The sequence below is a fragment of the Procambarus clarkii genome, chromosome 49, assembly GCF_040958095.1.
Source record: "Procambarus clarkii isolate CNS0578487 chromosome 49, FALCON_Pclarkii_2.0, whole genome shotgun sequence".
NCBI classification, from domain to species: Eukaryota; Metazoa; Arthropoda; class Malacostraca; order Decapoda; family Cambaridae; genus Procambarus; species Procambarus clarkii.
Window position 1 is genome coordinate 16,265,305 of NC_091198.1, and position 26,921 is coordinate 16,292,225.

The following is a 26,921-nucleotide window of genomic DNA, read 5'->3' on the forward strand; positions in this document are numbered from 1 at the left end:
GGGTTTTTAAGCTCATGAGGATAGAATGAGTCTATGTACATTGAGATGTAACGGTAAAATTAGGTGTATTGGATTGGTGTGTGTGTTTTGTGAGGTGTGTGGAGGAAGTGTGTGTGTGTGAGTGTGTGTTGTGAGGTGTATGGGGTAAGTGTGTGTGAGTGTGTGTTGTGAGTGTGTGGAGTTGCTGTGTGTGTGAGTGTGTGTTGTGAGGTGTATGGGGTAAGTGTGTGTGAGTGTGTGTTGTGAGTGTGTGGAGTTGCTGTGTGTGTGAGTGTGTGTTGTGAGGTGTATGGTGTGTGTGAGTGTGTGTTGTGAGGTGTATGGTGTGTGTGAGTGTGTGTTGTGAGGTGTATGGTGTAAGTGTGTGAGTGTGTACCACACTCACACACCTGGAGGCTCACTAGAGTAGTACACATTAGCACTTTTGTGTTGTGAGAGCAGTCTGTTACTCACCTAGTTGTGCTTGCGGGGGGTTGAGCTCTGACTCTTTGGTCCCGCCTCTCAACTGTCAATCAACTGGTGTGTAGCTGCATTAGTGCCTTTCACTTTCTTTCATATCATCCTTTTTTATCAATAACTTTATAGAAATACCTTCTATATAATTAAAAAAGATTAGACCCTTCGTATTTTTTGTTTATAAATTATTATTCTATTATACTCCATCTAAAATTGACCGCATACTGACCTCATACATGAGGTATACTTTGATGTAGGGCGGTGGGCTTGAACCTCCGTCCTGGGTAACACCAGTTTCTCTTCATTCCCATTAGGTCTTAATTACGTTTTATTACAGAGGTCTCTGTCTCTCTCTCTCTCCCTCTCTCTCTCTCTCTCTCTCTCTCTCTCTCTCTCAACACCACCACCTTACCCTCTAAACTTCACCTTATGGTCTCCATAGAAGCAACCAGCTAGATATTGAACCAAAATGTTCAGTAGTCTGCCTTCCACTAACCTTGTACTGTATCACCATACAACATACATACAACTTGATGTGTGTATCACAATCGACTTGAAAATGGTCCAGGACGGACCGAAACGTCGTCGTCCTTTCACCTTCTAGTGTGTGGTCTAGTCAACATACAATATTAGAGTATATCATAGATAATTCCATACTTAAAGTGTGTATAAAGTTATCCTAATTGATTCTAAGCTTCGTCTGGCGAGATATTACGACTTTTTAAGGGAATTTCTTGCTATCTGACGCATAACAAGTTTAATGGCTTGGCTATTGACTTTAAGAAATAACATATATTTCTCTGAGTTACACGAAGCATTGGGGCGTTTCATAGTTGTTTGAAAGTAGTTTGAGGAGGTAATATTAAAATATGAAAGGAAACAGCTTAAGTTACTCTTCATATCTAAGCCAATACCTGGAAACACAAACCGAAACTGTCTCTATTTCCCGCTTGTTACAACTTGTAATAAAGTTGTTACATCTTGGCTTAACGTGTTTATGACATTAGAACGTTGTTACAACTTGCTATATTGGTTGTTATAACTGGTTAGGAGGTGTTAAAACTTGTTCCAACGTTGTACCAACGTCGTAGTTTCGGTGTGTGGTTGGCGGGATAAGAGAGTCATTAACCTGAGAATTAATGAGATTAGAACAATGTATAGACATTTTACGGTATATTCCTAACATAAAAAAAAAATTGTCACCACTATTACTTTAATTTAATCAGTGCAACGCTGATCTATTTAATGCTCCATAATTCTCACTCATAATACCGAGTATCTCACGATTATTCTCGGCAGAGCGACGGTTTCGCTTCATGCAGGTCGGCGTTCAATCCCCCGACCGTCCATTAGTGGTTTAAGCACCATTCCTTCCCTGCCCCCGTCCCATCCCAAATCCTCATCCTGACCCCTTCCCAGTGCTATATAGTCGTAATGGCTTAGCACTTCCCCCCCCTGATAACTCACATCTATTGTCTGAGCCTATTAGGTTCTTCCCAAAGTCAACAACCACTTAAGTCGCCGTAAAGAGCTAATAATGATTGTTAACCCACTTATTTGCAGCAGGAAACGAGTCTGTGAATAGTATTGTGAGTCTGAAATAGGGACGAGTATTGTGAGTCTGAAATAGGGACGAGTATTGTAAGTCTGAAATAGGGACGAGTATTGTAAGTCTGAAATAGGGACGAGTATTGTAAGTCTGAAATAGGGACGAGTATTGTGAGTCTGAAATAGGGACGAGTATTGTAAGTCTGAAATAGGGACGAGTATTGTGAGTCTGAAATAGGGACGAGTATTGTGAGTCTGAAATAGGGACGAGTGTTGTGAGTCTGAAATAGGGACGAGTATTGTGAGTCTGAAATAGGGACGAGTATTGTAAGTCTGAAATAGGGACGAATAGGTGTTTTGAACATAATTTTAGGGCTCAGAGGCGACATGGGGGTGTATGGCGCCTCCCATACACCCAAAATCGACGCCCGCGCGCAGGTTCCTCAAAGTTCAGAGCCCTATATGGTGGTGGGGATGGGGCGGGCTGGGTCGAACGTGCCTCTTAAATCCGGGTTGGTGTCCTGGTTTGGTGGGTGTGGTGGGGCATTGGTGGGGCATTGGTGGGGCGTTGGTGGGGCACGACTACCACCACCACCAGCTGCTGCTGCCTCTCTCTCTCTCTCTCTCTCTCTGTCTCTCTCGCTGTCTGTCTCTGTCTCTCTCTCCCTCTCTCTGTCTCTGTCTCTCACTGTGTGTGTCTCTGTGTGTGTCTCTCTCTCTCTCTCTCTCTCTCTCTCTCTCTCTCTCTCTCTCTCTCTCTCTCTCTCTCTCTCTCTCTCTCTCTCTCTCTCTCTCTCTCTCTCTCGTCTCCCTTGATCTTTCTTCCCAATAACCTTCCACTATCTATTACTACAATGTATTTCTTTTCCGTTTTCCTTCCCACCCTCTCTTCTCTCTTTCCTTATCATCTTCTTTCTCTTTGTTTTCATTATATTTTTTGTTCTTTTCTTGTTTAGTGGCTCCTTGCAAGGTGCGTGTTGCTCTGCAGTGTGTGTGTGTGTGTGTGTGTGTGTGTGTGTGTGTGTGTGTGTGTGTGTGTGTGTGTGTGTGTGTGTGTGTGTGTGTGTTTGTGTGTGTTTGTGTGTGTGAGTGTGTGTGTGTGTGTGTGTGTGTTTGTGTGGGTGAGTGTGTGTGTGTGTGTGTGTGTGTGTGTGTATTCACCTAGTTGTGTTTGCGGGGGTTGAGCTTTGCTCTTTCGGCCCGCCTCTAAACTGTCAATCAACTGCTTACTAACTACTTTTTTTTTCTCCACGCCACACACACACCCCAGGAAGCAGCCCGTGACAGCTAACTAACTCCAAGGTACTAATTTACTGCTAGGTAACAAGGGACCATTCAGGGTGAAAGAAACTTTGCCCATGTGTTTCTGCCTGGTGCGGGAATCGAACCCGCGCCACAGAATTACGAGTCCTGCGCGCTATCCACCAGGCTATCAGGCCCCCTTGTGTGTGTCACCGTGACTCATTCACTATAATCTTGCACATAGTGTACACTATGTACACTATATATCATAGTGAATAGAGCGAGAAGGGCGAAAGCATTCCATCAGTTATTTGTATTTGTTATTAGAAATAACATGAAATCCTGCTAGAAGATATGATATAGGTTCTAGCACGATTCTTCCCTATTTATTTATTTATGTTCCTCTTCACTTGAAAAGGAAATTGGGAACATTAACTCTCCCAAAAATAATTTTATAGTTTTGTTATGACTCGACTCCTGGAGATGCATTTCGTTCACTTTTTATGATTAAAGGCAAAGTTCCAGAGGTTACAATTGACTAATTGATGAAGACTGAGCAACCAAGTAGGTGGCACGGGCATGAATATCCCGTAAGGTTACAAATTTAGAACAAATATATAATCTGGGGGTTAAGTAAAGCACCTATGGGGGTAACAGTGAGGTGCTTCACCATTCTACTATGTTTTCATGATATCTGGGGCAGTATGAACAGCTCTTATGGGTTATTCATGCCCATGCTATCTCTAGGGTGGCTTAATATTCATCAATCATCAGTCAATCGGGAATATGGTGGATGCTTCGCCTTGGTCTCGAAGGAGGTAGAGTGTAACCACTTGTTAGCTGGTTCTTGGTCGTTAACTGAGGTTGTTTGACGTGTATCTTGAGATTTTCTTGATTATCTTAAGATGATTTCGGGGCTTTTTAGTGTCCCCGGGGCCCGGTCCTCGACCAGGCCTCCACCCCCAGGAAGCAGCCCGTGACAGCTGACTAACACCCAGGTACCTATTTTACTGCTAGGTAACAGGAGGCATAGGGTGAAATAAACTCTGCCCGTTGTTTCTCGCCGGCGCCTGGGATCGAACCCAGGACCACAGGATCACAAGTCCAGTGTGCTGTCCGCTCGGCCGACCGATTACACAATTTCATCTCTCAGTGGTGCTTTCCGCTTGCTAACTATCCGATCAGGGTACGATTGGATAGCAAGATTGGATAGTTAGATAGTTAATTCCCTCCTTCGACTTATTCGTGCTTTTAACTACCACTTGGGACCTCTTTTCATTCAATGACATGGTTGAATAGTCTCCTAGTTTCTAATTACTATAAACTCTGTAATACTTATAGGACTCGAACCTGGGAGGAGGCTGGCTAGCCGGTCTATCTGCCACTCCACCATCGTATGTCCAGCCACTTGGGCTGGACGGTAGAGCGACGGTCTCGATTCATGCAGATAGGCATTCAATCCCCCGACCGTCCAAGTGGTTGGGCACCATTCCTTTCCCCCGTCCCACCCCCAAATCCTTATCCTGACCCCCTTCCCAGTGCTATATAGTCGTAATGGCTTGGCGCTTTCCCCTTATTTTATTATTATTATCCACCATCGAATATATGCTGGTTAGCATTGTAAATGTGTGGCCACGTCTGTGGTAGAATATAATAATAATAATAATAATAATAAAAAAACTCCACCATCGACTGTCAATCAGTGGCGGAGTGGTACTAAGGATCGACAATAGAGTGATCCCTGACCGCCCAGGTTCGAATCCTCGAGGGACGATATATAGAGTGAACAGTCATTTATATCTTGGTGACTAATAAAGATTTATATAAAAAAAAATATATAATATTATATATAGAAACAATTTAAAAACATTGACACGAAAAATTCACTGGAAAACTTTTCAAAGATGTGCGAGGAGATGGGGGGGAGGGGGGAGGGGGAAGGGGGTGAGTGTGGCCATAACCTGAGGGTGGAGATGAGTAATGAGGGGGTAGGGGGGTTATGGTGGTGAGGGGGGGGGGTGTAGTGGTGGTTGGGGGTAGGGGGTACCATGCAGGTGAAACCCGGAAGGTAACATTGGCAGTGGTGAAGGGAAGGGACTTGGGGAGGGTTGGGGGTGGTGGGGAAGGTAGGGGGGGGGGGAAGGGGGTTGAGGGAGGGGGGGGTGCTAGGGGGGATATGAGACCCCGTGGCGCCCTAGTCACGACTGTTTGAGCCCAAGGAGGTGCTGCTGGCCTTCAGAAGCCTTCAGAGCCTCAAGCTTCTTCCCCTCCCCCCCTTCCCCCCCCCCCCTCCATCACCCCTCCATCCCCCCCTTTCCCTCCTCCCCCCTCCATCACCCCCCCCTCCCCTAACCCCCAGTAACCTCGCGAGCACAATGTAGGTGACCCCCCACGACCTGTCAGCGACCTGTACGGTACCTGTTAGGGGGGTGAAACTACTGAATAAAACATCTAAATGATTGGGACAAGCTAACGAGTCTCTCAAACGGTTCTGATTGGAGCGTAGGCGAGAACGAGATACAATAATTCACACTCGGAGTGACTGGTTCTAAATCTCCCACACGAAGATAGTTCCTGACTATACCAGAAGGTGTGACACAATATGCAAAATAAAGCCTTTAAAAAGTACTTGTTCAATGGCCTTCAGAAGCCATTGAACAAGTAGTTCAATGGCCTTCAGAAGCCATTGAACAAGTAGTTCAATGGCCTTCAGAAGCCATTGAACAAGTAGTTCAATGGCCTACAGAAGCCATTGAACAAGTAGTTTAATGGCCTACAGAAGCCATTGAACAAGTAGTTCAATGGCCTACAGAAGCCATTGAACAAGTAGTTCAATGGCCTACAGAAGCCATTGAACAAGTAGTTCAATGGCCTTCAGAAGCCATTGAACAAGTAGTTCAATGGCCTTCAGAAGCCATTGAACAAGTAGTTCAATGGCCTACAGAAGCCATTGAACAAGTAGTTCAATGGATCTAATTGTCACCTTAGGAGACAATTAGATCCATATTATGATCCTAATAGTTGTTAACTCTCTCGCTTCATGTAATATATAATTATATAATATATATATATGACCGCAGAAAAGGCGTTGTGGATCTTATAATCTTTCTATCTTTCCAAGTTCTTACTCTCAGGGATAAGAAGAGCAATCAAGTTACCGATAATCAGAGTGAACAAACTCTTGTGATTATTCATTGGTATATTTTACTTCAACGTTTCTTTCCATTGTGGAACATTTTTAAGGTATGAATATACAAGGTGGAATATTCTTAAATACACTTGTGGGAGAGGTGGAGTCCTTTGAGGTAAAGTAATTAAACATAGGTGGAAGAAACAGGAGAATAATTGGCAAGGTGATGTCTGGGTCTGAGTGTAGGTTAGGTTAGGTCTGGGTCTGAGTGTAGGTTAGGTTAGGTCTGGGTCTGAGTGTAGGTTAGGTTAGGTCTGGGTCTGAGTGTAGGTTAGGTTAGGTCTGGGTCTGAGTGTAGGTTAGGTTAGGTCTGGGTCTGAGTGTAGGTTAGGTTAGGTCTGGGTCTGAGTGTAGGTTAGGTTAGGTCTGGGTCTGAGTGTAGGTTAGGTTAGGTCTGGGTCTGAGTGTAGGTTAGGTTAGGTCTGGGTCTGAGTGTAGGTTAGGTTAGGTCTGGGTCTGAGTGTAAGCAAGGTTAAGTCTGGGTCTGAGTGTAAGCAAGGTGAGGTCTGGGTCTGAGTGTAAGCAAGGTGAGGTCTGGGTCTGAGTGTAAGCAAGGTGAGGTCTGGGTCTGAGTGTAAGCAAGGTTAAGTCTGTGCATAACAATGCTGGAATTGTAAACATCTGTGATACTGTGAGGAACAGGTATTGGATGCCCTTTGGAAAATGTTGAAAAACTGATGTGATATCGTGAATATATGTCCTAATATTACGAACATCTGTCCGGTTATCCTGAACAACAGTTCGTGTATCTTTAGCACCCAGTGTGGCAGTGCACAAATCTAGTGTGGCAAAATCTGAATTTGTAGTATTAAGTGGTTTAAATGCAACCAAAAATCCAACTTTTGGATTGGTTTTCAATCAACCAACTACGCTCTTATACCACTGCCAATCTTCACTTTATTCGGCGCTTAATCTCTATCTGTAAATCAGCACCTACTGGCACTTTATCCTCATTGCACATGCAACTTTTCCCCCATGCACATGGGAGAGAATTAGCTAGTAGACAGTTTGGAACCTACATGAGAGAGAGAGCTACCTAGTAGGCCAGCTTTTGGAGTTTCAAAGGTCGGGTTTCCTAGGAATGTGGGACACGTGAACTCATCTCCATCATGCCAGGTAGAGCGCCCATGTTGTCAATGTCAGAACAACGGGACTCAAGTTACCTGTTCATTCAGGCAGGTGAGTGAATATCATTATTTAATCTCAATTCTTTCCTGGGTCAAATATTATATATGTTTCAGTCTTTTTACCGTATCTGCTTAGCTACAAAGTTGCTTCCGACATATATGTCTCTGTCTTTCTGTCTGTCTGTCTGTCTGTCTGTCTGTCTGTCTGTCTGTCTGTCTGTCTGTCTGTCTCTCTCTCTCTCTCTCTCTCTCTCTCTCTCTCTCTCTCTCTCTCTCTCTCTCTCTCTCTCTCTCTCTCTCTCTCTCTCTCTCTCTCTCTCTCTGTCTCTCTCTCTCTGTCTCTCTCTCTGTCTCTCTGTCTCTCTCTGTCTCTCTGTCTCTCTCTCTGTCTCTGTCTCTCTCTCTCTCTCTCTCTCTCTCTCTCTCTCTCTCTCTCTCTCTCTCTCTCTCTCTCTCTCTCTCTCTGTCTCTCTCTCTGTCTCTGTCTCTCTCTCTCTCTCTCACGAGGAAGTGTTTACACTTGAGTTCATCTCTAGGTGAAAGGTCGAGAAGTCCCGAGACTGTGAGGGGGTTAAGTGAGGGGGGAGAGGGGGAGATATGAGGAAAAATGGAGAGTTAAGATCTCCTAATCCTCCCTCCTTACCCCCCCCCCCTCCATTCCCTCCAAGTCTTTCACTCTCCCTGAACCTCCTTCTCTCTCTCTCTCTCTCTCTCTCTCTCTCTCTCTCTCTCTCTCTCTCTCTCTCTCTCTCTCTCTCTCTCTCTCTCTCTCTCTCTCTCTCTCTCTCTCAAGAGAACTGGATCCTTCCCTTACCCCCCCCCCCACAGACGTCAGAAACCACTTTTTGTCATCGGGAAAGTTTAAGACCAGAAGACCTTTAGCCTCGTCCAATCCCGTAATGTGAATAAGGCGTTCTGGAGCACCGGTTGCATACGGTACTCCGAAACCGGTTGGGCACTGAATCAGGGAGCTACATACGGTATTCTGAAGTTGGTGACATATATGGTATAGTAACACAGAGGATATGTGTAGCTTGTAGTGATAGACTGAATACGGTCTATTGTAGTGATAGACTGTATGCGGTCTATTGTAAAAAAGGCTGAATACGGTCTATTGTAGTGATAGACTGAATACGGTCTATTGTAGTGATAGACTGAATGCGGTCTATTGTAGTGATAGACTAAATACGGTCTATTGTAGTGATAGACTGAATACGGTCTATTGTAGTGATAGACTGAATACGGTCTATTGTAGTAATAGACTGAATACGGTCTATTGTACTGATAGACTGAATACGGTCTATTGTAGTGATAGACTGAATGGGGTCTATTGTAGTGATAGACTGAATGGGGTCTATTGTAGTAATAGACTGTATGCGGTCTATTGTAAAAAAGGCTGAATACGGTCTATTGTAGTGATAGACTGAATACGGTCTATTGTAGTGATAGACTGAATGCGGTCTATTGTAGTGATAGACTGAATACGGTCTATTGTAGTGATAGACTGAATACAGTCTATTGTAGTGATAGACTGAATACAGTCTATTGTAGTGATTGACTGAATACGGTCTATTGTAGTGATAGACTGAATACGGTCTATTGTAGTAATAGACTGAATACGGTCTATTGTACTGATAGACTGAATACGGTCTATTGTAGTGATAGACTGAATGCGGTCTATTGTAGTGATAGACTGTATGCGGTCTATTGTAGTGACAGACTGTATGCGGTCTATTGTAGTGATAGACTGAATAGGTCTATTGTAGTGATAGACTGAATACGGTCTATTGTAGTGATAGACTGAATACGGTCTATTGTAGTGATAGACTGAATACGGTCTATTGTAGTGATAGACTGAATACGGTCTATTGTAGTGATAGACTGAATACGGTCTATTGTAGTGATAGACTGAATACGGTCTATTGTAGTGATAGACTGAATACGGTCTATTGTAGTGATAGACTGAATGCGGTCTATTGTAGTGATAGACTGAATACGGTCTATTGTAGTGATAGACTGAATGCGGTCTATTGTAGTGATAGACTGAATACGGTCAATTGTAGTGATAGACTGAATACGGTCTATTGTAGTGATAGACTAAATACGGTCTATTGTAGTGATAGACTGAATGCCGTCTATTGTAAAAAAAAAGGGCTGAATACACTGCAAGCAATGCACGAAACAGTGCAAGCAACGCAACATTGCACAAAAGGACAGGATTATAACGCTAGCAACAACGTCCCACTCAGCAACGGGCGCGTTGAAGACAAGCTGCGTCAATAAAGGAAGATAACATTCCCACTATCGTTTCCTGAAACCAGTTACTGAGCGCCTTAGAACGACCCGAGGAAACAATGATGAGGCAATTCGATCCCCCAACGGGAATTTCAACCATTGTTTCCTGCGTGTGTTGCGTGTCAGTGTGTGCGCTAGAGACGGGCTTGAGTGTGTGTGTGTGTGTGTGTGTGTGTGTGTGTGTGTATGTGTGTGTGTGTGTGTGTGTGTTTAGTACACACACACACACACACACACACACACACACACACACACACACACACACACACACACACACACAACTGACATAAACATTACAGCTGGAACAAGTTTAAAACAGCAGGAACAGAAGCATTAATAACTATAAAATCACCTATTTTCACAGCAGCTGTACAGCTGCTGCACAGGTCATGACCTCCAGCAGCAGCTGTAGCGGTTGTTGCTGTGGTTATTGAGAGAGTGACCTTGACCCCATATATACCTTTGACCTCCGTCAACATGGAACAATTGATAAGTGCGTCTACGAGGTCGGTCACTGGATGGAATGACCATAGTGTGAGGACGGGCTGGTGTAAAGTGCTTATCATTCATAAACTGTGGGAGGTTTGGCAGCTTTATGGAAGGGAAGGGAAATATCTGCGGAAAGCACCAAGCCGGTCAGGGAGCCGGTCGGCCGAGCGGACAGCACGCTGGACTTGTGATCCTGTGGTCCTGCGTTCGATCCCAGGCGCCGGCTAGAAACAATGAGCAGAGTTTCTTTCACCCTATTCCCCTGTTACCTAGCAGTAAAATAGGTACCTGGGTGTTAGTCAGCTGTCACGGGCTGCTTCCTGGGGGTGGAGGCCTGGTCGAGGACCGGGCCGCGGGGACACTAATAAAAAAAGTCCCGAAATAATCTCAAGATAACCAAGAAGCCATTACGACTATATATCATTTGGAAGGGGTCAGGATAAGGATTTGGGATGGGACGCGGGGGAAGGAATGGTGCCCAACTACCTATGGACGGTAGGGGATTGAACGCAAACCTGCATGAATATAGAGACAGCTGTTCTCACAAGCAGAACTTCTGTTCACTTGTTCACCTAACGTCCAGACGCCACTAGCAGACCAAGATCAAACAAGTATTTGATCAACTTGTCCTTGTAAATGACAACTCGTCCTCTTGCTTAGCTCGTTAAAGCGGCGGCCCAACCCGCTTCGTGAGTCAAAGAATCAATCTTTTTTTATTGCTATGAATTACTAGCCCGGTTGATATATCATGCTGCACATTGACATTACATGAACAAAGGTGTACAATTAATGGGTTAATCTACTTACCCTTAAATAAACTTTCTGAAATTGTCAATGTTTTCAACATCAAAAAAATCACCGGATTTATGTCGCATTTTTGTAATATCATTTTTATCTTTACACCTGACGGCTGAGTGGACAGCGCTCGGTATTCGTAGTCCTAATGATCCGGGTTCGATCCCCTGCGGAGGCGGAAACAAATGGGCAGTTTCTTTCACTTCGATGCACCTGTTCACCTAGCAGTAAATAGGTACCTGGGAGTTAGACAGCTGCTACGGGCTGCTTTCTTTGGATATATATGTGTGTGAAAAGAAATCTGTTGATTGACAGCTGAGAGGCGGGCCCAGAGAGCCAGAGCTCATCCTCCGCAAGCACAACTAGGTGAGTACATCGAAATTATATTATAAATCAGACCCTTTTGTATTAAAATAATTGATTGTCATATGATTATTTTGATTGACAGACAATAGATGTGTCTCAGAATAAGATTTGATGATTGTGAGAAATTTTGATAATATAGTGACTTTGATGCTGATGATGATGCCTGGGATGATTTACACCAGAAGATTTACACCAGAAGACTTAGATTTACACCAGAAGACTTAGATTTACACCAGAAGACTTAGATTTACACCAGAAGACTTAGATTTACACCAGAAGACTTAGATTTACACCAGAAGACTTAGATTTACACCAGAAGACTTAGATTTACACCAGAAGACTGAGATTTACACCAGAAGATTTAGATTTACACCAGAAGACTTAGATTTACACCAGAAGACTTAGATTTACACCAGAAGACTTAAATTTACACCAGAAGACTTAGATTTACACCAGAAGACTGAGATTTACACCAGAAGACTTAGATTTACACCAGAAGACTGAGATTTATACCAGAAGACTTAAATTTACACCAGAAGACTTAGATTTACACCAGAAGACTGAGATTTACACCAGAAGACTTAAATTTACACCAGAAGACTTAGATTTACACCAGAAGACTTAGATTTACACCATAAGACTTAGATTTACACCATAAGACTTAGATTTACACCAGAAGACTTTGATTTACACCAGAAGACTTAAATTTACACCAGAAGACTTAAATTTACACCAGAAAAAACAGGTTTGTTCAGCATCATCTGCCTTTTTTATGAGTATTGAATGATTTTGTGTTAGTTTTTGAATGACTTTCCGGTTTAATGAAGAACAAAACGTATTGTGTACCAAAACGTTTTGGTCAAGAGCTTCTTTAGTCAACGATTGTTTTTAGTGTGTTTTGTTTGTGTGTTTGTTTAGTATGCAGTACTAAACAAACACTAAGTACTAAGATGTACACGTTCGTAAGTGCTTGCGTAACTGCTTCGTTAATCTGGCCCCAGGTTCGTAAAGTGCTTGCGTAACTGCTTCGTTAATCTGGCCCCAGGTTCGTAAGTGCTTGCGTAACTGCTTCGTGAATCTGGCCCCAGGTTCGTAAAGTGCTTGCGTAACTGCTTCGTGAATCTAGCCTCTGTTCCTCCGAGGGGTAATAACGTGTCCCAGTGATTGCACTTTAGGTCGCCCAGGGCTGCAAGGAGGAGTGATCTTGACCCCTAACCCCTTCTACAGTCGACGGAAACTCACACTCGCATCCAGCCTGAGGTTAAAGACATTCCAAGGAACACATCCTCTCTTATTTTCTGCTAGAGACGCCACAAATCTACATTTTTCTCTGCTTTTTTTCAAGGGCGAAGTTACTCTTGAACTTAACCTTTTCAAGACCCGTGGTACCCGGCCTCGGGGCCTCGTAGCCTGGTGGATAGCGCGCAGGACTCGTAATTCTGTGGCGCGGGTTCGATTCCCGCACGAGGCAGAAACAAATGGGCAAAGTTTCTTTCACCCTGAATGCCCCTTTTACCTAGCAGTAAATAGGTACCTGGGAGTTAGTCAGCTGTCACGGGCTGCTTCCTGGGGGTGGAGGCCTGGTCGAGGACCGGGCCGCGGGGACACTAAAAGCCCCGAAATCATCTCAAGATAACCTCAAGATAACCCGTTCAAAAGACATTTCTGACACATCGTAAATGAGTAATAAGAACGTTCGTCGTGTTCACTCTTTTTCTAACATTTTATTGGTTCTTTAAGGCTGGTGAGTTGCATCTATTACCTCATTTCTCCTTGTTAGAATAGATCAACCTGTCTCGTAATAGAACGTCGCATTTTGACGTACACTTCACCTAAGGCCGAAAATCGTCGTGCTAGAAAACGTAGCGACTCGCAAAATTGATATATTGTCCGTTTTCTGTTTTGGGTCCTCTGGTATGTTAGGATAAGGGCATTTTAGTACGACGGTTTCTTGACATTTGGGAACCTTAGAAGGACGGGTTGGATAGAGACCCAAGACAGGGGTTAGAGATCTTAGACCTCAGTTAGAGATCTCAGACCTCAGTTAAAGATCTCAGACCTAAGTTAGAGATCTCAGACCTAAGTTAGAGATCTCAGACCTCAGTTAGAGATCTCAGACCTCAGTTTGAGATCTCAGACCTCAGTTAGAGATCTCAGACCTCAGTTAGAGATCTCAGACCTCAGTTAGAGATCTCAGACCTCAGTTAGAGATCTCAGACCTCAGTTAGAGATCTCAGACCTCAGTTAGACATCTCAGACCTCAGTTAGAGATCTCAGACCTCAGTTAGAGATCTCAGACCTCAGTTAGAGATCTCAGACCTCAGTTAGAGATCTCAGACCTCAGTTAGAGATCTCAGACCTCAGTTAGAGATCTCAGACCTCAGTTAGAGATCTCAGACCTCAGTTAGAGATCTCAGACCTCAGTTAGAGATCTCAGACCTCAGTTAGACATCTCAGACCTCAGTTAGAGATCTCAGACCTCAGTTAGAGATCTCAGACCTCAGTTAGAGATCTCAGACCTCAGTTAGAGATCTCAGACCTCAGTTAGAGATCTCAGACCTCAGTTAGAGATCTCAGACCTCAGTTAGAGATCTCAGACCTCAGTTAGAGATCTCAGACCTCAGTTAGAGATCTCAGACCTCAGTTAGAGATCTCAGACCTCAGTTAGAGATCTCAGACCTCAGAGATCTCAGACCTCAGTTAGAGATCTCAGACCTCAGTTAGAGATCTCAGACCTCAGTTAGAGATCTCAGACCTCAGTTAGAGATCTCAGACCTCAGTTAGAGATCTCAGACCTCAGTTAGAGATCTCAGACCTCAGTTAGAGATCTCAGACCTCAGAGATCTCAGACCTCAGTTAGAGATCTTAGACCTCAGTTAGAGATCTCAGACCTCAGTTAGAGATCTCAGACCTCAGTTAGAGATCTTAGACCTCGGTTAGAAAACTCAGACATCTTTTCCTCCTTCCAAGATGCCTCAAACCACTCTCACTTTTCCTAGAAATGCCAGACCTGATTGCTCCTTACACCTACGAGCCTCTTAAACGTAGGTTCGAACCCTTATCACTGCTCTTGTGTATTTCTTCAGATGCTGATTACTCCTTGTTAACAAACCCTGTACCTCACCTCTCATTACAAATACACACGCATCCAACCACTTGGGGTGGACGGTAAAGCGACGGTCTCGCTTCATGCAGGTCGGTGTTCAATCCCCGACCGTCCACAAGTGGTTGGGCACCATTCCTTTCTACCCGTCCCATCCCAAATCCTTATCCTGACCCCTTTAACATGCAATATAGGTGACTTGAACCTCCACCAAGGTTCCACCGTCACCACCTCCATTTCCCGACCAAAAATCACATTCACTCCAAAAAAAATCACTTACGGGTTATTCATGCCCGTGCCACCTCTTTTGGGTGGCTTAATCTTCATCAATCAATCAACCCAGCTGCACAGGTTACCTCAGAGCATATCAGTGCGCATACAGGAGAAACATAAGACATATTACAAGCGCAGGTTCGTGCTACAAATATGTGTAATGTATCACACATTTTTAAAGACGCTAAACGCATCATATAAATAAATATGTAGATTTGGTAGCCCATAAAATATATATGTCAATATTGCATCACATGTTAGTTAACTGTTGATAGATACTCTTGCAGTGCCTATTGGGAGTTTGAATTGTTTGAAAGACACTACTTTTCCTATAAGTTACTCCTCAAATGTCTTACCATTTGTCTTAAACTCACTGAATGATGCAAAGGTACACTCTTTGTTTACCTTTGGTAGAGGTAAAGATTTTTTACATTTAAATTTTTACAATTTAATTTACAATTTTACAATTTAAATTTAGACATTTAAACAACAAAGACTCCAAACATCTGACTGACAATAACATCTTTAATAGTGATGCTTGTAATAGTGAATTTTTAGTTGTTAGCTAATAGTGAATTTTTAGTTGTTAGTTAATAGTGAATTTTTAGTTGTTAGCTAATAGTGAATTTTTAGTTGTTAGTTAATAGTGAATTTTTAGTTGTTAGCTAATAGTGAATTTTTAGTTGTTAGCTAATAGTGAATTTTTAGTTGTTAGTTAATAGTGAATTTTTAGTTGTTAGCTAATAGTGAATTTTTAGTTGTTAGTTAATAGTGAATTTTTAGTTGTTAGTTAATAGTGAATTTTTAGTTGTTAGCTAATAGTGGTTTTTGGTTTCCTCTTTTAAGTGGAGACTGGCTAAGTTGCTCTGAATATAAATGTGTTAATTGCAGAGCTGATGGCTGTGTAATTTAAATTATATGCAATTGAAAATGCAGCGGTCATAGGTCAGGTCAAGTAGGCCTACTCACAGCCCAGGGCATTGTAAGAACACAGTATTAAACTAACAAGGGAACTACTCACTTCCTTAATTACCACACAAGAGTTATAATCACTAATGGAGTAGTTACACAAATGTATCCGCTTAGCTAAGCTCTTTAACAGAAAGGAACATTTATACATAATGTTGTCTTCCTTATATACACACACACACACACACACACACACACACACACACACACACACACACACACACACACACACATGGGTGTGTGTGTGTGTGTGTTATGGGGAACTGACGGCTGAGTGGACAGCTCTCGGGCATCGTAATCCAAAGGGCCCGGGTTCAATTCCCGGCCGACGCAGGATCATTTAGGCAGAGTTTTTTTTACCCTGATGCCTCTGTTCACTTAGCCGTAAATAGATATATGGGAGTTAGCTGTTAGAGAGTAATATGTGTAGCAGACATAATAAAGGAATAAAGTAGATTAGTTAGAAATGCATGATCCAAGAACCAATAGCTCGATTATGTAGTCACAAATAGCAAATACATATACATGCAAACACGCGCACATACACAGACACATATACACACAATGCTGATTGGCTGTTTAATAAAGCAGATGAATACATCGAAAGGGCTGAAGTTACAAGCCCTCTTACATGAGTTGGTCTAAGGGAAGTTTAATATGTTAATGCTTCGCCAATGTATAATCTTCCATTATTCTCTTTGTCAATTATTGCTATGTTGCTGGTCAGGGTATCTTTGGATATCTATTTGTGTCTAGAAATTACATGATTGATAGAAGCTTATTCTAGGTGCATTGTCAGACGCCTTACAAGAAACGTTGTCTTGCCAATATATTGAGAACATTGGGGCTGACAGTCCCCAAGTGAGAGGTGAAGACATAGACGACATTCATCCCTTTCAAGATGTTTTTCTTTGTGTCGGGAGAGTTGATCATGAGAGGTCTCCTTGCTCTTGTAGAGTTGATAATCTACTACAGGGGCAAGAACGAATAGTATATATATATATATATATATATATATATATATATATATATATATATATATATATATATATATATATATATATATATATATATTTGTAGTTGTGATCCCACTTTTTGTGTCCCATAGTTCAGGGCCCTTTTGTACCCTAGTTCAGGGCTTACTCCCCCTTTTGTACCCTATAGTTCAGGGTACGCCTCTTTTGTACCCAAGTTCACGGCCCACTCCTTTTGTACCCAATAGTTCAGGTTCCTCCCCCTTGTGTACACCAGTTCTCGTCCTACCAATATAAAACCCCTTGTGTGTGTGTGTGTGTGTGTGTGTGTGTGTGTGTGTGTCTCAGTACTCAGGAGTACCTTGCGTGTCAAAGAGTGTGTTAGGGCGTGTTCCCATCAATCATCTACACGTCAACCTTCGTCAGTAGCGTTCTTGGAATACATATTTTCTTGCTAGGTTCTGGGAAGGAACTATATACGACTCACTGCGGATATTTCCTACCCTTCCGGCAAAGCTCTCGTAAAATTATACGCAAATAGATGATGAGGAATTGTCTGATTGGCTTGTACGTTCGTTTATGTGTTATTGGGTTGTTAAATGAATGAGAACAATATGATAACTCACCGAAATTGATTCTGCTGACAGGGCCCGGGCCTTGACCGTCAGTTTTGAGCGCGTATTCCCATAGTCTGAGGAACGACGCGGCTTCTCCAGTAAATGCATTCGCCTTTACTTCGTCGGAAATGGTTGGAATTGTCGCAAATGGTAGCTGAGCTGTCACTACGGCAACCAGGAGCCCTAGAGCAGCAAGGAATCTTGAGGTACCCATGAGTCTTACAAGCATAGTCAAGCTTGATCGAAGGAGTGCCAAGAAAATCAGCCTTTTTCCACCAAATGTGAGTGAGAGCGTCGCACAACGTGCCTCTCCCGTCTCCAGTGTGTGACTGAGGACGTCTGGACTCGCCGTGGATGCCTCCACCCCCATTGTTGCTAGATTCTGTCGAGTCATTGTCTTAAGTTGTAAATCTCGAAGCTGTTGCGTCGGGAAGTTTTTTGTCGTGGCAATAACCTTGTTCGTCTTCTTTTACGAGGAGCTGTGGTTGTAAACAATCTTAGCTTGGGGTAGGGACCCGCCAAGTCCACTCACGATGGTGGTGGAGTTGTGTAAACAGATGTTTTTTTGTTTACACGTGTTTGCTGAGAATGTTTTTAGGGGAATATAATTCAGTGTCACCCCCCCACAGTCACCATCGGAAGTGATTGGGTCACCATCAGCGCCACCACAGTCACCGTCCTCACCATCAGGTTGTTAAGGGTCACCATTAACGCCCCCTAACACTATCGTCATTATTAAAAAATGTCCACCATCACTTTCACTATTCGAGGTCTCCCTCCACCAGCCTGTCAATATCATCACTATCACCGTTGTCTACCCATCCGTCACTATTACCTCCAATATTTCCATCACTATAGCCAATATTTCCATCACTATAGCCAATATTCCCATCACTATAGCCAATATTCCCATCACTATAGCCAATATTCCCATCACTATAGCCAATATTCCCATCACTATAGCCAATATTCCCATCACTATAGCCAATATTCCCATCACTATAGCCAATATTCCCATCACTATAGCCAATATTCCCATCACTATAGCCAATATTTCCATCACTATAGCCAATATTCCCATCACTATAGTCAATATCCCCATCACTATAGCCAATATCTCCATCACCACCAAACCCATTTCTAGACATGAACTTCACTTAGAACTTCAAATACAGATCTAACCAGAGTCCTGAGAGCTTGAAAATCACTACACAAGTAGATTAATAGTGAAAGCTGTCACTTAAAAACACAACCCCCGCCCCCCCCCAAACACAACCCCCCGCACGCACAACAATTTGAGTGCAAGCACTCAAATTGTTCTTAGGTCTAGAAATAAATAAAACATTATCATTTTCATAAATTCATTAAGTGGGTATATGTATCAGTTAGCACAATACCTACAAAATCAGGTTGTTAATAGATTCTACATAAATTATGGACGTGAAGTACGGTACGTCGTATTTACGACTGTTTATCATATTTATGTGATGCAAGTGTGACATATCAGAAAGAAAAAAATACAATATTGATTTATTGATGTATAATGAGGAATATATCAACAAAATTAATAAAATATTGGTAATACAAGGCAGTATGATGAGACATATAATGTGGGATATGTTTCTAACCCTTAAGTTAAATAATATAATATATAAAATATTTATTTCACACAGAAATCACATTATGCGTTACACACAGAAATCACAATAGCCTGATGCATCAAATCAACAAATCCACAAGGGCCGTGACGAGGATTCGAACCTACGTCCGAGAGGATCCCAGACGCTGCCTTAATTGGCTGAGCTACGACATGGTAATAAGAATTGCAACCGGGAAATCAACCTGACCTACCACGGATCCTGCAGCCTCTCCGAGACTCAAACCCGGTTTTTTTTTTACACAATTTCCCGAATTCCTAGAGAAGGCGAAGATCGAAGTCTGGGGTCTGATGAGTGGACGAGAGAGATTCCATCTCTGCTCGGGCTCACCATAGCCCGTGCTACTTGGAATTTTTTTGTTCCAAGTAGCAACAGCAACTGCTCCGTGATGAGCAGGTATAGTTGCACGCTTGTGATGAGTCTGCAATGCTCCATTCATCGTGTATGATGAAGAGGGAAGAGTCGAGTGAATGTTAATACTGTTCCATTTATCCCAGACGTTTTGAAGATGCTGTTGTGGTTGGAAAGTTTTAAACCAATCATTTTGGTTTTTGGTTTTGCTGACAGAATTTTTTTTTCGGCTACCGCTGAGGTCTTTTGGAGACCGCTGAGGTCTTTTGGAGACCGCTGAGGTCTTTTGGAGACCGCTGAGGTCTTTTGGAGACCGCTGAGGTCTTTTGATCTACTTTTGTAGTGAAGGTGAACTTTTTTTGTCGCCTACAACACCATCTTAGTGTCATGGCTCGTCCAGATTCTGGCCTTTCAAGATTGGCCAATCGTACTTCCTGTTGTTTTCTTAAACTGTGTGGCAGCAGAGTTGATTGGTAAGATGATTGGTAATAGTCCTGTACTGTCTTTTTGTATTTGAATGATGGATGGTGTCAATCATTTGGTTTATTCTACGTTGTCAATGTTGCAATTAGGTAGTGGTAAGTGGATGAGTTGATGGTTGAAGGGAATTATCAGGGGGGGGGGGGAGAAGCGCCATGCCATTACGGCTATATAGCACTTGGAAGGGGTCAGGCTAAGGATTTGGGATAGAGGGTAGGTGGATAGGTTAAGGAATGGTGGCAACGTCTGGGATCATCCTGGACATAGGTTCGAACCCTCATCACGGCCCTTGTGAATTTGTTCATCACGCTATTGTGATTTTTGTGCGTGTACCTTCAACACACAGCTTGGTGAATAGCTTCAACACATTCAGATGAATGTTGGGTAGAGTTGTAGAATGTTGTGATCGTGGCATCACTGGCAATGTAGCGCATGTGGGTTTGTTTGTTGTTGTTAAAGATTTGCTAGCTGGAACAATAAGTTCCTAGTAGCACGGGCTATGGTGAGCCCGTAGCACGCATGTGGGTGGCCTTGGCATCACTGGCAGAGGGTGTACCAGTACATGTAAGGTTTGCTAGTTAGTAAGGTAGTGGTTGTAAGGTGACTGGCAGACTTCAACCAGCAATCATCTGAAAATAACACAACTCAGTCTTATATAATATAGAGTTCTTTAATTGCTGAAACTCATTTATTCATTATATTTCCACAGTTGTAACTAATACATCACATTTATATATGACACAAAGCTCTATGGTAAAGTGGGAAGCGGAAAGGACATGTTGAAGGTTTGCGAAGCGAGCCTGACGGTTGAGTGGACAACGCTCGGGGTTCGTATTCGCAAGGGTCCGGGTTCGATCTCTGGCGGAGGCGGAAACAAAAGGGTAGAGTTTCTTTCACTCTGATGCACCTGTTTGCCTGGCAGTAAACAGATACCTGGGAGTTAGCCAGCTGTTACGGGCTGCTTCCTGGGGATGGAGGCCTGGTCGAGGATCGGGCCGCGGGGACACTAAAAGCCCCGAAATCATCTCAGGATAACCTCAAGATAAGATAGCCCCTCACACACAAAAGGACATGTCTGCGTTATACAAAATATCACCATAAAACGCCAAAAATCATGTCAAAATCGCCTTCCGTACTGGAACTAGTTAATCTACCAAAATAAGTTAGATTTATATTTTTTATTCAGGTAAAGATACATACATTGAAGATGAGTTACAAATATAATGTTATAATAATAATAATAATAATAATAATAATAATAATAATAATAATAATAATAATAATAATAATAATAATAATTTATTTAGGTAAAGGTACATACATAAAGAGATTTTACAAAGTTTGTTGGCTTAATAGATAGAGCTAGTACATACAATGCCTAAAGTCACTATTACGCAAAGCGTTTCGGGCAGTACCGGAACGTAAATGTTGGGTTTAAAGATAAGAGCTAGTACATAGCTCTTATGTAAATTTATGTATACTTATGTATATTTATGTATATTTATCCTAAAGCCACTAATACGCATAGCGTTTCGGATTTGATTCTACCCAGACCTATAATAATAATAATGTGTATTTAGAGAAAAGTAGATACAAAATGAGTTACAAGCAGAATGTTGGAGTTCTAGATTGAGTAATATTCAATACCTTCGTTGACCAGACCATATACTAGAAGGTGAAGGGACGACGACGTTTCGGTCCGTCCTGGACCATTCTCAAGCCGATTAGGGAATCAAGCCACAATCGACTTGAGAATGGTCCAGGACGGACCGAAACGTCGTCGTCCCTTCACTTTCTAGTGTGTGGACTGGTCAACAAGCCGCCAGCTTTCTGTCCCAATTGAGGCAACTAGAGATGGTTGCCCCTTGGGTCAATTCACGTGAATTCATAAAGACAAATGTTATTTATATAAATTTATGTATGTTTTGTATTTTCCTTTAGTTACTCATATTAAGTTTGCATTTTCTTTTACATTTATAAGAAAACTTAGCATAAAAGTAAGGGGTAACCCTTTAATCCAAATTTCTGGATATTTTGATTCCCAATATTGGGGGATAGGAAACCTACGATAATGCAATTGCAACAAACAAATAAAAAACAAGACAATAAACAATTATGGATCTCAAACACAAAACAACAATTACCACTTCAGCGATAGCGAATATCCAATCATTTATCCATATTCTTATCCGGGTCCTAAATCTTAATTTTCCCTAGAATTCGACCCGCCAAATCGTTTAACAACCAGGTACCCATTACCTGCTTGGTGAACAGAGGCTTACAGTTAAGGATTGACACCCGGTCAATCCTCCCCGGCCAGGATACGAACCCAGGCCAAGTGCGTAGTCTTAGGTGAGTTTCTTACCACTGCGCCACTGAGATTCACAGCTGTTCTCTTAAGTATGCAAACAAGGTGTCCCAACACACTGTGGAAAACTTTAAAGGGAAAATATAGCTGAACTAGCCAGAACAATTCGTGCTACTGCTCAGTTGGGAAAATATCCAAGATCAACGCCATGAACTAATCAACGCCACTCTAGGATATTGTAACACTGGGTACACACAACACGCACATCATTCATTACTCCATATAGCACGAAAATAAATCCTAAAATCCACTATATATAACCAGACTAAGGCCGGGATGCACCAAATTTGTTCCACACAGGCGGGACCAAAGAGCCAAAGCTCAACTCCCGCAAGCACAAGTAGGTGAGTACACAGCTATAAATATAGAACGGATATAAATTAAAAGTTTTTGTTTGGGGGGCGGGCTATTCATGCCCGTGCCACCTTTTGAGTGGCTTAATCTTCATCAATAAAATGAACTTTGAATCCACTTCTGTGTCCCAGAGACAATTCAACATAATTTCCGTCACTGATTCAGTCATCATAGTGCCAGAATTAATTTCAAACAAGAACTTATCACCCTCAAAGTGCCATAATTGAACCATCGAGCACATACTAGGAAAATGAGGCCTCTCAATAAATATAAAATACCGAGGGGGAGCAAAGTATTGACTAGAGATCTCTAGCAGTGAAGCAGCAAATTAGGCCACAACTGACCTATCCTTATGAGTCTCCCCTCTTAAACAATCATAGAAAATGTAATCTTAGTAATACAGAACAGAAGAAAACGCGAGAAGAAAACCTTAACGTGAACTGTACAAAGAAGAAGGAAGAATTTATTACTTATTATTATACTTTATCGTTATTAAGTAGTTTAGTACTTTATTATTATTTGATATAGCTCTTACAGACGAAACATCAGATTCACGTTTACTCTGATCAGTATGAATTGTATACGTAAAATAAACATCAAGGAACATCTGATGTTTAAGATGCTAAACATCTTTAGCATCATACATTACTTATAATCTCTTGTACCTTACACTCTCAACGTGATCAATCACGAGCAGACGATGAGCCACAATAACGTGGCTGCAGACATGAGGACCAACCACGTTTTGGTCCCTCCTGGCCCCCTTACCGAGTCGTGTGACAATGAAATAACGACAGAAACAATGAAATAACAATGAAATAACATTTTCTCATGTGTATGGCTTGATCATCATCACAAGATGATGACCAGTTTAATTTAGCTGTGCTTCCGAGTCATTATAATTCCGCGAAGCGAGAGATTATAAACAGATCAGAACACACAGGCCTGATAAGTCCCAACATTTGATAGACAACAGAGCACTCAGACGTAATTTAAGGGGTAACTCTACAAGAATAACCAGAGAAAAAGACGGCGAAGTCCTAAGCCCTAAGACCAGTAACGGAGTGTGACTCGGGGCGTTCTCAGGGCGTTCTCAGGTGCTCAAGGGCGACCTACTTGGGGTAGGGCAGATCATGCTAAGGCAGGAGTACCGGAGACACTGGTGTAGGGCGGCATGATAGGTCAGGGCGTCTCCGACCATGTGCAGAGCGTCGTAGCCAGCGAACTCTTTGTCGTACATCAGGACCATTGTACAGTCTGTGGCACAGTAAGAGTAGGTGAGACGCACAGAAACCACCGGATGAGATTATGGGGACAAGAAAATAAAAGCAGAGGGTTAGGTACTAGAAAGTAAGATACCATAATATATATATATATATATATATATATATATATATATATATATATATATATATATATATATATATTTATAAAATTTCATTCACTTGGACCATCGGAGCCTTGGCCATTAGACATCCATCTCACAAATCTAAAAGTATACATCTTGATAATGGTCCAAAATGGCCCGAAACGTCTTTATTTTCTATATTTTCAGACATGTGGGCTAAATGTCTAGTGCACTGACCCCTCTGTGACATGGCTGGGTAGCGTGTTCCATAGACATGAACACAGCCGTGTAGTTACAAGTATTTCTGTGCCCTGTGGTGGTGTAATTCTGTGTCCTGTGATGGTGTATTTCTGTGCCCTGTGATGATGTATTTCTGTGCACTGTGGTGGTGTATTTCTGTGCCCTGTGATGATGTATTTCTGTGCCCTGTGGTGGTGTATTTCTGTGCCCTGTGGTGGTATATTTCTGTGCCCTGTGGTGGTGTATTTCTGTGCCCTGTGGTGGTGTATTTCTGTGCCCTGTGGTGGTGTATTTCTGTGCCCTGTGATGATGTATTTCTGTGCCCTGTGGTGGTGTATTTCTGTACCCTGTGGTGGTGTATTTCTGTGCCCTGTGGTGGTGTATTTCTGTGCCCTGTGGTGGTATATTTCTGTGCCCTGTGGTGGTGTATTTCTGTGCCCTGTGGTGGTGTATTTCTGTGCACTGTGGTGGTGTATTTCTGTGCCCTGTGATGGTGTATTTCTGTGCCCTGTGGTGGTGTATTTCTGTGCCCTGTGGTGGTGTATTTCTGTGCCCTGTGGTGGTGTATTTCTGTGCCCTGTGGTAGTAGGGGGCGAGGCTGGGTTGTGTACACAATGTACTCACTCGTCTTGCCCTGAGAGTACTGTTTGAGGGCCCAGGAGTTGTTGGTACAGGTGTGGAGGTCGACCTCAGGGTGGTACTTGAACTGTACCGGGTGATCATAGGGCAGTACCACGCTACCAGAGGGGCACAGGGTGCGCTCCCGCGTCTGTGGGGGGGTACCAGGCACTCATTATAATGAGGAAATCCACAGGAGCGGGTGATTATTATTCGAACCTATGTGCTGGGTGTTGCAAAGCGCGTAGGTTCGAATCCTGATTACAGCTTCTGTGGATTTTCTCATTGATATGTATCACGTTACTGTGATACATATACTACTCATTATAGTATATAATGAGTAGTAAATACTCTGTGTACTCATTATAATATAATTATGTTGGTTATACATGGTCATTCTGAAGCTGCCTCGAACTATTTCAGTATTTCAGAATTGTGAGTCGACAATTTCAGTATTTATGACTAAAAATATCTAAATGAATGTCATTCAGCTAAAAAAATGAATAATTGCATGACACTCGCGTTGCAAAGCTTCAATATTAGCTTAAAGTTAACATTTTTTTATCTAAAAGCTTTATTTTTAATAACTTTGTGCCATTTGCAATTTGCATTTCAACAATATATGTCATGGACATATTTACTCTATTTCTGTATTTCTGCCAATTACTGTATTTCCCACACATTGTATATACCACCTACTGCATTTGTCAAATGGATGGAATTAGACATTTGTAAATATTTAAAATAGATAAAACATTTTAATGGACTAAAACATTTGTAAATATATTGGTCATCTATGGATGACCAATATAAATCTAAATGGGTATCAATAGTAGATATGTTCAGAAGACCCGTAGATAGATTATTCGATTCCTCAATGATCTTGATAGTTTAAAAGGAAAATATTGACATATATTATGACCTAAAACTTGGCTTGCTGAAGGCTGATGTTCAGGATGCTGTGTTGACAATATAATACGTGAATATACTCCAACTAACTCTCTACTTATTAATAAAGTTCGCTACAGCTGCATACTCATCAGTGAGTAAACGGGAAAAGAGTTGAACTCATGTCTATTTCACACACTAACACGTGAGAAATAAAAAATACAATATTTCTCATGGTTTGACGATATTTTCTATTAGAAAACTCAAGTTCTCTAACACTGTGTGTGTGTTCTGTAAACGATAGCAATGCAATAAAATAAAATAAATAGAATAGGGGGTGGTAGGAGAAGAAAAGATTAAAAATGTTCAGTGAGAATCCACAAGGTCTTCTCTGAATGCTCTTTATTTTCTTCTTCGATGCCATGGGTCCCTTCAATTGCACCAGAGATGGTACCCCTATAATAAATAATATATATACATATTATACACAATTTGCACCCACCTGCGGAGGAAAGCGGACTTCGTAGTGGCTCCACCCCGGCGCTGAGAGCATCGTTGGATCAGCCTTGTACGGCTGGTACTTCATCAGTTCACACACAGTGTCCGCCTCTGAGGATATCCACCCTGTCATTGTCTTGGACTGTTTGAGATCGACTACAATGACCCTGGTTCATTTATTCTGTACTCACACACACACACACACACACACACACACACACACACACACACACACACACACACACACACACACACACACACACACACACACACACTCACACACTATACAGGAAGACTACAGTCCCTTAGCGAGCCATCAAACACCAACCACGAAGCAGCAGTCAAGAGAGTGATACATTAGCGACACTGGTGGACACTGACCGTGGTAGTTGAAGGAGACACATAGAGGCTCCTGGACACATATTACAGCACACATCATCAGCGATGGCCACATGTTGCTGCTTCTGATGAGCTCACTCGCCTTGCTGTATCGCACAGCACTCGAACTCAAAACTTTTGGAAATAATACAAAATACAATTTTTGTATTAAAAATGGGCTTGGAAAACATTTTCTCCACTAAATACACAAAATTACAAACTATACATACATGATAATTATACAAATATCAGGACAGATAATACAGAATGTATTATCAATAATACATAATACAGGG

At 42.2% G+C, this 26,921-nt stretch overlaps 2 protein-coding genes across 2 annotated transcripts in view; both read right to left on the reverse strand.

The window, feature by feature from the left end:
* The window catches only part of LOC123763205 (uncharacterized), a 58,848-nt gene extending 41,088 nt beyond the window's left edge, over positions 1–17,760 (reverse strand). The window contains exon 1 of the mRNA XM_045750238.2: positions 17,454–17,760. Within this exon, the coding sequence (XP_045606194.2) occupies positions 17,454–17,673 (220 nt within the window). The 5' untranslated portion in view covers positions 17,674–17,760. The remainder of the gene's footprint in view (positions 1–17,453) is intronic.
* A 445-nt stretch (positions 17,761–18,205) lies between these two features.
* LOC138351404 (pro-resilin-like) lies at positions 18,206–18,592 on the reverse strand. Its single transcript, XM_069303221.1, has one exon. The coding sequence runs from the start codon at positions 18,590–18,592 to the stop codon at positions 18,206–18,208; it is 387 nt and encodes a 128-aa protein (XP_069159322.1).
* Positions 18,593–26,921: the final 8,329 nt, after the last annotated feature.

What these genes read in the sequence shown, in the direction of transcription:
- LOC138351404 (XM_069303221.1), bottom strand. Translation starts at nt 18,592, where the DNA reads ATGTCTAGAAATGGGTTTGGTGGTGATGGAGATATTGGCTATAGTGAT.